This window comes from Staurois parvus, unplaced genomic scaffold (assembly GCF_062004578.1).
Source record: "Staurois parvus isolate SC_StPar_1 unplaced genomic scaffold, SC_StPar_1.0 ptg000897l, whole genome shotgun sequence".
NCBI lineage: Eukaryota > Metazoa > Chordata > Amphibia > Anura > Ranidae > Staurois > Staurois parvus.
Genome location: NW_028318693.1, coordinates 1,854,858 through 1,866,032, shown reverse-complemented (window position 1 = coordinate 1,866,032; position 11,175 = coordinate 1,854,858). Strand labels below are relative to the sequence as shown.

Genomic DNA, 11,175 nt, shown 5'->3' with positions numbered 1-11,175 from the left:
AGCAGCAAAATGACAGACACTCAATAGGGAAATGGCAGGGAGGGTGATGTGTGCGCAAATCAGGGACGATTCCAGGCACGGGGGTCTTCGGCGACAGGCAAGCAATTTCCACCCTAGGCGTGGGGCCTCAGCCAAGCTCCCTCCGTGACTGGACAGCAGATTGGAGACTTGGCCAAAAGGCGGGCAACCTACCCCTGAGCAGGGGTCTCGGGCAACAGGCAGGCAATCTACCCCTGGGAAGGGGTCTCTAGCAACAGGCGGCAACCTACCACTGGGCAGAGACCTCGGGCACAAGGCGGCAATCTGCCCCTGGTCAGGGGTCTCGGGGACTCAATGGGACTCTAGCTGTGGAGACTGGCCTCAGCACAGCTCCCACCCAGCCATTGGGTTCACGGGGACTCAACGGGTAGCGATGGCTCAAGCACTCAGGGGCACCACAGGTAGCTATACTCTGGGCACGCCATGGGGCGGTTCAAGTAAGGGTAGTCTAGGCGTGTAGTAGGGCAGTGCATAACCCAGGTGGTCTTTGCGCACAGCAGGGGCAGTTCAGGACACGGGTGGTCAGTGCACACAGCGGGGCAGTTCGGAACACGGGTGGTCGGTGCACACAGCGGGGACAGTTCAGGACACGAGTGGCCGGTGCACACACTGGGGACAGTTCAGAACACGAGTGGTCGGTGCACACAGCAGGCACAGTTCAGGACACAGGTGGTCAGTGCGCACAACAGGGACAGTTCAGGACACGGGTGGTCAGTGCATGAAGCGGGGACAGTTCAGAACACGGGTGGTCGGTGCACACAGCAGGCACAGTTCAGGACATGAGTGGTCGGTGCACACACTGGGGACAGTTCAGAACACGAGTGGTCGGTGCACATAGCAGGCACAGTTCAGGACACAGGTGGTCAGTGCGCACAGCAGGGACAGTTCAGGACACGGGTGGTTGGTGCACACAGCGGGGACAGTTCAGAACACGGGTGGTCGGTGCACACAGCAGGCACAGTTCAGGACATGAGTGGTCGGTGCACACACCAGGGACAGTTCGGAACACGAGTGGTCGGTGCACACAGCGAGGACAGTTCAGGACACAGGTGGTCAGTGCACACAACAGGGACAGTTCAGGACACGGGTGGTCGATGCACACAGCGGGGACAGTTCAGGACACGGGTTGTTGGTGCGCACAGTGGGGACAGTTCAGGACACAGGTGGTCAGTGCGCACAACAGGGACAGTTCAGGACACTCACGGTAAGCAGCTTGCAGACCCTCAGCAGCAGGCGGCTCCAGACAGGGAAAACCAGTGGTCAGCGTTCCAGGTACAACCAGCGATCAGCAGACAGCAGCAGCTTCCCGGGCACTCAACAGCAGACAGCTTCCAGGGACACGCAGCCACGGACAGTGTGCAGGGTCCCTCAGCAGCAGACAGCTTCTAGGGACACGCAGCCATGGACAGTGTGCAGGGTCCCTCAGCAGCAGACAGCTTCCAGGGACACGCCGCCATGGATAGTGTGCAGTGTCCCCCAGCAGCAGCTCCCAGGGCACTCAGCAGCAGACAGGGTGCAAGGGTGCTCAGTAGACAGGCTGGCAGGGTCTCAGCTGTGGGGTCTGACCTTTGAGGAGAAGGCTCATGCAGAGCTGTGGAGACTCCCAACCCTGGGGTATTGCAGAGGGCTACAGTCCTGACCTTTTGGGGGTCTGCAGAGTGCGCAGGGGGGATGGCTGGGGAAGCTTGGTCCCCCTCACCCGAGCCTCCCAGCATCTTTCTGGGAGCAAGATGATTCGAGCAGCATGGACAGGAACAGAGAGAGAGGGCTGCTTCCTGCGCGGGTCTTTTGAAAACCATGTGGGACGCGGCTAGTTTGCCTTGGCAACGGCCGGCCCAGCCCTGTCCATGGAAGCTCCACAGACATTGGAATGTGCAAGGGGGCTCTTCCCTCCCCTTAGGGGTGGAGGGATATGGCGGGGGAGGGGAGAGGCACTGGCAGTCCGTGACAAGGACAAAAGTGAGACAAATGACAGGGATGTGTGTAAGTAATAACTGTAAGCAGATGAGCCATAAACTAGTCCAAGTGTGTCCAGAAGTCCCCATCCTGACAATGTCACCCATCCCCCAGCAGCATCCCCCTGTATACTGACAATGTCACCCCTCCCCCAGCAGCATCCCCCTGTATACTGACAATGTCACCCCTCCCCCAGCAGCATCCCCCTGTATACTGACAATGTCACCCCTCCCCCAGCAGCATCCCCCTGTATACTGACAATGTCACCCCTCCCCCAGCAGCATCCCCCTGTATACTGACAATGTCCCCCATCCCCCAGCAGCATCCCCCTGAATACGGACAATGTCCCCCATCCCCCAGCAGCATCCCCCTGTATACTGACAATGTCCCCCATCCCCCAGCAGCATCCCCCTGTATACTGACAATGTCCCCCATCCCCCAGCAGCATCCCCCTGTATACTGACAATGTCACCCCTCCCCCAGCAGCATCCCCCTGTATACTGACAATGTCTCCCATCCCCCAGCAGCATCCCCCTGTATACTGACAATGTCCCCCATCCCCCAGCAGCACCCCCCTGTATACTGACAATGTCACCCCTCCCCCAGCAGCACCCCCCTGTATACTGAATGTCCCCCATCCCCCAGCAGCATCCCCCTGTATACTGACAATGTCCCCCATCCCCCAGCAGCACCCCCCTGTATACTGACAATGTCCCCCATCCCCCAGCAGCACCCCCCTGTATACTGACAATGTCCCCATCCCCCAGCAGCACCCCCCTGTATACTGACAATGTCACCCCTCCCCCAGCAGCACCCCCCTGTATACTGAATGTCCCCCATCCCCCAGCAGCATCCCCCTGTATACTGACAATGTCCCCCATCCCCCAGCAGCACCCCCCTGTATACTGACAATGTCCCCCATCCCCCAGCAGCACCCCCCTGTATACTGACAATGTCCCCATCCCCCTGTATACTGACAATGTCCCCCATCCCCCAGCAGCATCCCCCTGTATACTGACAATGTCCCCCCTCCCCCAGCAGCATCCCCCTGTATACTGACAATGTCCCCCCTCCCCCAGCAGCATCCCCCTGTATACACGTCTCCAGACATGAGCCTGCTCTGTGCATAGTCCTACATATGTCATCAAACACAAAGCGAACCTGTCCCCCCATGACCCCTATAGATCTATATTCCTGGATACTATAGGATCGCCCTCCATAGGATGGGAAATACTGACTTCTGTATCGGGGAAGATATACAATGCGATCGGGCGGTTTATTTTCCGGCTCCCACTAGCAGACAATATTTAATGTACAAATGAGAACCTTTACATCTCCAAGAGGGAAAACATCAGAAATTCCGGAATGAGGGGAATGTGGGACTCGGATGGATTTCTTCTACCTAGAATACATCTTCAGATTTATACCTTCCAATCAGATTGTACAACAATGACCGATGTCATCACTCATGGAAGGCCGGCTATGCATTCTACAACATTCCTGTAGATTCCCCCAAACCAGGTGCCCCTCCAATGTGTATCCAATGAGGGAGGCCCTTGTACTACAGAATGACGAATGTCCGGTGTAAGTGTGACGTGTGGGGGACCTCTAGCGGCAATACAATGTGATGACAGCTCAGTGATTGGAATGGTGGGCGGCTCTTAGAAGAGCCTTTGTGTCCTTGTTGGGATAATGGGGCCCCGGGGGGCGGGGGGATTACTTGGCGCTGGTGTACTTGGTGACGGCCTTGGTGCCCTCGGAGACGGCGTGCTTGGCCAGCTCTCCGGGCAGGAGGAGGCGGACGGCGGTCTGGATCTCCCGGGAGGTGATGGTGGAGCGCTTGTTGTAATGAGCCAGGCGGGAAGCTTCGCCGGCGATGCGCTCGAAGATGTCATTGACGAAGGAGTTCATGATGCTCATGGCCTTGGACGAGATGCCGGTGTCGGGGTGGACCTGCTTGAGCACCTTGTACACGTAGATGGCATAACTCTCCTTCCTAGTCTTCCTCCGCTTCTTGCCGTCCTTCTTCTGGCTCTTGGTCACGGCTTTCTTGGAGCCCTTCTTGGGCGCCGGCGCAGACTTGGCTGGTTCAGGCATGATCAGGGTTCACCACTGCTTGGCTGGCTGCGGGGAAAGTGTGCTGGAGCCGCCCTCATGTGCTGCTTTTATAGGCGGCCTATGCAAAGGAGCTTCGTACTGCCTCGCACTTCCTATTGGAGGTCGCCGACATGTGATGGAAAGTGACGTCATGCTGTCTATCCTCGTGTACAGATTGGTGTAGAAACAAGTCTGACCGCTATTTGTTGAATTCAAAAGCAACCAATCCCAGCGTGTGACGTCAGAGCATGGAGTGTATAAAGGAGAGAAAGCGGCTGCTGGGGCCTATCTGTGTGTGATTCGTCAGTCATCCAATCATGTCTGGTCGCGGCAAACAAGGAGGCAAGGCTCGGGCTAAGGCCAAGACCCGATCGTCCCGGGCCGGTCTGTAGTTCCCCGTCGGTCGTGTTCACCGTCTGCTCCGGAAGGGCAACTATGCCGAGCGGGTCGGGGCCGGAGCTCCCGTCTATCTGGCCGCCGTCCTGGAGTATCTGACGGCTGAGATCCTGGAGCTGGCCGGCAACGCCGCCCGAGACAACAAGAAGACCCGCATCATCCCCCGACACCTCCAGCTGGCTGTCCGCAACGACGAGGAGCTCAACAAGCTGCTGGGCGGCGTCACCATCGCCCAGGGAGGAGTCCTGCCCAACATCCAGGCCGTGCTGCTGCCCAAGAAGACCGAGAGCCACAAGGCCGCCAAGAGCAAGTAATCCCCCCACAGGATTCCCTTCTATCCGCCAACACAACGGCTCTTCTCAGAGCCCCCCACATCTCCATACAGAGGGCGGACATACGGCTTCTATGGACACCAATCCCACACTCCTCTCTATCTCCCGCTTCTATGGGATTCTCGGGGGGGGGTGGAGGAGGAAAGTCGGCGACTTCTTCCCTCCGTCCTGCTCTGTAGATCTCGGATTAGTAAAGGACGTTCTGGGATGGAAGCTGTCACGTGTTTGTAATGACAATTCGAAAAGGTGGAAATCCTTCCCGCCGTCCGGACAGTAAGTCTCCTCTACATCCGGGTGTCATCTCTGCTTCTCCATAGGAAGACGTTTGGACGCCGGGAAGGATTTCTATGTTGAACTTTCTGGGGAGAAAGTGATCTCTCGGCGCCCCGGGATTGGGCGGGTTATTTGTAGCTGATAACCGGTTTTCACATCCGAATTCTAAAAGGTAAAAATAGAAAACGATTTCAGTGAGATTATCACATTTCCTAATCAGATCATTTCCTCCCCACATTGTTTTTTCTTATTTGAATAATAAACGGTCATTGCTTCAATTGTCTAATACATTCCAATTTCCCGCCGGAATTCTATGGACCGACAATCTGCATCCATTGACCGTTTTATCCGGGAAGATCGATCAATCCTTCCATTCATTCCGAGCATTGCAGATATTCATGTGAAATGTTTTATTTGTAGTCAAAACCCGACAAGATGGAGAACTTCCTGCACTAGGAATATATACTACTTTACTCGTAAGAAAAGCATTACTGGCTGATGGAGACAACGCCCACAGCTGTGATTGGCTCAGATTTCAAATTCTGCCCTATTATACCGCCAAATCCGAGCCGGAGAACAAAGGAGATCATCAGATGAGACATCCGAGAAATATCACCGCTTTCATTCCAGACAGTTGTATTGATTAGTGAGGGATGTCGGTGATTACTGAGTCATGTCAGTCCTTGTTCTGTTATCTGTCCCCAGGATCCACTAAATCACAATGACTAGAAATGGATTCTGATGATTACTTCCATATATTGTCTTGTATCCATTCTCAGAATCCAGGATCCCCCCCCCCAACATACAGAACATGACATGAGTGACATACATGTCATAGATCTCTACCTTTCTATATGATGTGAATAAAGTATTGTACGATTCATCAGATCTGTATACGATCATGTCACTGACTGATATGTGTGTCCTTTCTTCAGACATGTAGCAGTTACAGACCCCCCCCCCCCCAATATCACATCCAGATTGATGTGAAATGACTGGTAGAAGTAAGTAATGATGACACCGCCAGATAAATATGTACAATGAATCGATAGAGAAATTACATATGATGAACCAAATCGGTTTATTTGTAAGAACATCCATTAACCCTTTCATTGTTCGGGGCTCAGATCGGCCACAATCGTTATAAGCGCATTGCGATCACCATTGATCATCATTGTTTGTCACTCAGACCTTAGAATGCAAAATCCGCCATTCCGAACCGGATCCATCCCGATTACTGATCACACTATGCAATCAGGGGATTGGACAGATTCTTTGGTGGAATTGCCGAACTAGGTCTTTATACATGACGTCATATAGTTGTATAGAATGACGCGCTATATAATCCCCCATTACAGGAGGAGCAGATAGAACTCTGGAGATTATTATTATTATTATTATACAGTATTTATAAAGCGCCAATAGTTCACTCAGCGCTGTACATTACAAAGGGGGACAGAACATGTGACAGAACAATACCAATACAATGCAAAACATGAGGGGATCGAGGGCCCTGCTCTTTCGAGCTTACAATCTAGAAGGGGTGGGATAGTGGTACAGGAGGAGATAGCTGTGGGGGATGGAGTGGTAGGAAGAGTGGAGGAGGTCAGCAAGTTAGCAAGGGGTGAGGTAGGCTTCCCTGAAGAGATGGGTTTTCAGGGTGCGCCTAAAGGAGAGGAGAGTAGGTGATAATCTGATGGGTTGGGGCAGGGAGTTCCAGAGGATGGGTGACACCCTGGAGAAGTCCTGGAGGCGGGCATGGGAGGAGGAGACCAGGGAACTAGAGAGAAGGAGGTCTTGTGAGGAGCGGAGTGTGCGTGCTGGGCGGTACTTGGATATTAGGTCAGTGATGTAGTTCGGGGCAGTATGGTGGACAGCTTTGTACGTCAGTGTTAGGATTTTAAATTTGATCCGTTGCGCAATCGGAAGCCAGTGGAGGGATTGGCAGAGGGGGGTGGCGGAAATGGAGCGGTTGGAAAGGTGAATGAGTCTGGCAGCCGTATTCAGGATCAACTGAAGCGGGGATAGCCAGCGGCGAGGCAGGCCAGTGAGGAGGGAGTTGCAGTAGTCGAGTCGTGATATGATGAGGGAGTGGATGAGCTGTTTAGTGGTTTCTGGGGTTAGGAACGTGCGGATTTTGGCGATGTTGCGGAGGTGGAGTCTGCACGAGTTTGTTAAAGATTGGACTTGGGGCTGGAAGGATAGGTTGGAGTCCAGAATGACACCAAGTACTCTGGCCTGCAGAGCGGGTTTGATATTGACGTTGTTGGATGTGATGTAGAAGTCAATGGGGGGTGGGGTTCGGGCTGGGGGGAAGACAAGGAGCTCGGTTTTGGAGAGATTCAGTTTAAGGAAGTGGAGCGACATCCAATCTGATATGTCGCTCAGTAGGTGTGTGATTTGGGCAGAGACCGAAGGGGTGAGGTGGGGGGTTGAGAGATAGATTTGTGTGTCGTCGGCATAGAGGTGGTAGTTGAAGCCGTGAGAGTGTATGAGTTGGCCAAGGGAGGAGGTGTAGATGGAGAAGAGAAGGGGCCCAAGGACAGAGCCTTGAGGGACCCCAACAGAGAGGGGGAGTGAGGGGGAGGTGGTAGCATTATAGGTAACGCTGAAAGAGCGTTGTGACAGGTAGGATGAGAGCCAGGAGAGAGCAGAATCTCTGAGGCCGAGGGAGTGTAGTATTTTGAGGAGGAGGGGGTGGTCACCTGTGTCGAAGGCCGCAGAGAGGTCAAGGAGTAGGAGCACTGAATAGTGGCCATTAGCTTTGGCGGTTAGAAGGTCGTTGGAGAGTTTGAGTAAGGCGGTTTCGGTGGAGTGTAGGGGGCGGAAGCCAGACTGTAGGGGATCGAGGAGGTTGTTGTCGTTGAGGTGAGAGCATAGGCGGGTGTAGACGAGACGCTCGAGGAGTTTAGATGTAAGTGGGAGCAGGGAGATGGGTCTGAGGTTGTTCGGGTCATTGGGGTCCAGGGAGGGCTTTTTAAGTATGGGGGTGATGTGTGCATGCTTCAGTGGGGAGGGGAAAGTGCCGGAGGAGAGGGAGAGATTAAAGATGTGGGTGAGGGAGCGTAGGATGGAGGGGGAGGGAGGTCGTAGGAATTGTGAGGGGATAGGGTCGAGGGGGCAGGTGGTGAGGCGGGCATCAGAGAGGATCTTGGAGACTTCCTCAATGGTAGTAAGGTCAAAGGTGTGGAGTGTTGGGGGAGCTTCAGTATGAGGAATGTAGGGTGGGGTGGGAGTGGAGGTCAGAGCAGTGGTGGGGCCGTGGGAGAGGGGTGATGAGGGGGTAGCCGAGTGAGGGGGAATGGGGTCGGAGGGAGTTTGAGCAGTGACGAAGTCCCTGCGGGTAATGTCCAGGGGGGGGGGGGATGAGGGGGTAGCTGTGTGAGAGGGGACGGGTTGAGAGGGCGTGTGAGTTGCGGCAATGTCCTTGCGAATTGTGTCAATCTTGTTTTTGAAGTGATTGGCAATCTCAAGGGCGGTGAGTGAGGTGCTGGGTGGAGGTGGGGGTGGAGAGAGTAGAGAGTTGAAGGTGGAGAAGAGTCGGCGAGGATTGGAGGAGAGGGCCTTGATGAGGGTCAGGAAGTAGGCTTGTTTGGCTGCGTGGAGGGAGGAGGTGTAGGTGCGGAAGGCAGATTTGTAGCAGGTGAAAGCTTGTTGGGATTTTGTTTTGCGCCATAGTCGCTCCAGGGCACAACTGCGTCGTTTGAGGGTTTTGGTGTGATCAGTCTGCCAGGGCTGGAGCGGTCGGAGTCTGATGTTGCGTGTGGTTAAAGGCGCTAGTGAGTCAAGGGCTGCTGACAGCACGTTGTTGTAGGCAGTCATAGCCAAGTCGGGGCAGGACAGGGGGAGGATGCGGTCGTGGAGTTGATCAGCTGCAGAGTGGAGGGGGGCAGGGTTAAGGTTGCGGAGGTTACGGCTGGTAGTAGTGTGACATTTGGAGGGGTTTTTGTTGGAGGACGAGGAGATAGAGAAGGTGATCAGGTTGTGGTCAGAGAGAGGGAAGGGGGTGTTAGTGAGGTTGTGGGGAGCGCAGCGGTTGGAGAAGACAAGATCAAGGATATTACCGTCGGAGTGGGTGGTGGATTGTATGCACTGTGCAAGTGCAAAGGAGGAGGTTAAGTGGAGCAGACGGGCTGTGTCCGGGTTGTCAAGGTTGACAGGGATGTTGAAATCCCCAAGAATGATGGTGGGTAGCTCAGAGGAGAGGAAGAAGGGTAGCCAGGAGGAGAAGTCTTCCAGGAAGCGGGGTATGGATCCAGGAGGCCGGTATATCACAGCAATCTTCAGGGGGGTTGGGGAGAATAGTCGGACGCAGTGGGCCTCAAAGGAGGAGAAGGATAGGGAGGGGGGGTTTGGGAGGACTCGGAAGGTGCTCCGCGGTGACAGGAGCAGACCAACCCCACCACCTTTACGACCGTTAGGTCTGGGTGAGTGGGTCCAGGTGAGACCTCCATAGGAGAGTGCAGCAGGGGAGGTAGAGTCAGTGGGCTGGATCCAGGTTTCCGTGATCGCCAGGAGGTTGAGGGAGCGGGAAACAAAGAGGTCGTGGATGGCGGTAAGCTTGTTGCACACCGATCGGGCGTTCAGGAGTGCACATGAAAACGGGGGGGAGATTTTAGGGAGCAGGGGGACAGATACTAGGTTGCGGTAGGACATGGCGGCGGGAGGGTGTTGTGCGGGTGAGGGAGGTGGAGGGCCAGGATTCGGGGAGATGTCTCCCGCGGCTAGGAGGAGGAGAAGGGTGAGAAAGGTGGCATGGGAGCGGGATGTGCAGGAGCGTGAGAAACTCCTAGTGGAGGTGTTCGGGTCAGTGGGAGAGTGGAATAATAGGAGGAGGTGGTGGGTGCCATAGAGGGGCGAAGGAAGCAGTGAGGACACAATATACAAATGTTTAGGAGGAGCAGAGGGATATAGTGAATGGATTTTGGGAATGGAGGAGAGGAAAATGAGAAGGAGTAGAAGAGGCATTGTGGGGGGTGATGAGAGCAGTAGTAGGGAGATGATCAATCAATAGCCCTTTGTATGAGAAGGTGGGCGGCCCTGAGAAGGGCCTTTGTGACGATGAAGGGGGGGGTATGAGGATTTATCCTCCGAATCCGTAGAGGGTGCGTCCCTGCCGTTTGAGAGCATAGACGACATCCATGGCGGTGACGGTCTTCCTCTTGGCGTGCTCGGTGTAGGTGACGGCATCGCGGATGACATTCTCCAGGAAGACTTTCAGCACTCCGCGGGTCTCCTCATAGATGAGGCCGGAGATGCGCTTGACTCCCCCTCTGCGGGCCAAACGTCGGATGGCGGGTTTGGTGATGCCCTGGATGTTGTCCCGGAGCACCTTCCTGTGGCGCTTGGCGCCGCCTTTCCCCAGACCCTTCCCTCCTTTACCGCGACCAGACATGACGATTCTTCTCTGCTGCAAACACCGACTGAGCTCTGGGCTGGGCCCGCCTTCCTTTTATACAGCTTGAGCGGACCTGATGGGAACCTTCCTGGGAAGAGGCGGAGTCACACCCATTCTTTACACACAATACAATTGGATTCATTTGGAAGCTTTCTCCACATTCCGCCCTTTTCAGATCTTTTAATGACAATAGAAATCCATCTCCAGGAGAGAAATCTCTTCATTCTTCTCATTTGTTTTCTATTTCTTCCTCGGAGATTACACAGAAACATTCATCTTTCACATTTCAGAACACAAACCATCATCACCGGTTACTATTGTTAGCAGCAATTTAATATTGAGAAATATGACTTGGAAATAAACAACACAAACTGTCTCTTTGCTGGATAGGGATGTCTCTTTGCTGGACCGAACTGGGCAAAGAGCAAGCCCAGTCCAGCAAAGAGACAGCCCTTCCAGCAGAGACAGCTCATCCAGCAAAGAGACAGCCCGTCCAGCAAATAAACAGCCATCCAACAAAGAGACAGCACATCAAGCAGTGACAGCCCAACCAGCAAAATGACAGCTTGCACAGCAAAATGACAGCTTGCACAGCAAAACTGCATCCCCATATTGCAAAGAGACAGCTCATCCAGCAAATAAATATCCCCATATAGCAAAGATGGGATGTTTCTTTGCTGGAAA

General features: G+C 54.2%; 3 protein-coding genes across 3 annotated transcripts; 1 reads left to right on the top strand and 2 right to left on the bottom strand.

The window, feature by feature from the left end:
• Positions 1-3,169: 3,169 nt before the first annotated feature.
• On the bottom strand, positions 3,170-4,246 carry LOC149442343 (histone H2B 1.1-like). Its single transcript, XM_089656275.1, has one exon. It carries the CDS (start codon positions 4,090-4,092, stop codon positions 3,712-3,714), a length of 381 nt encoding a protein of 126 aa, XP_089512401.1. The 5' UTR covers positions 4,093-4,246; the 3' UTR covers positions 3,170-3,711.
• A 163-nt stretch (positions 4,247-4,409) lies between these two features.
• LOC149442342 (histone H2A type 2-B-like) lies at positions 4,410-4,802 on the top strand. The gene is made up of 2 exons (XM_089656301.1): positions 4,410-4,472; positions 4,521-4,802. Exons 1-2 carry the CDS (start codon positions 4,410-4,412, stop codon positions 4,800-4,802), a joined length of 345 nt encoding a protein of 114 aa, XP_089512427.1.
• A 5,374-nt stretch (positions 4,803-10,176) lies between these two features.
• Positions 10,177-10,488, bottom strand: LOC149442341 (histone H4). Its single transcript, XM_089656299.1, has one exon. The coding sequence runs from the start codon at positions 10,486-10,488 to the stop codon at positions 10,177-10,179; it is 312 nt and encodes a 103-aa protein (XP_089512425.1).
• Between the last annotated feature and the right edge of the window lie 687 nt (positions 10,489-11,175).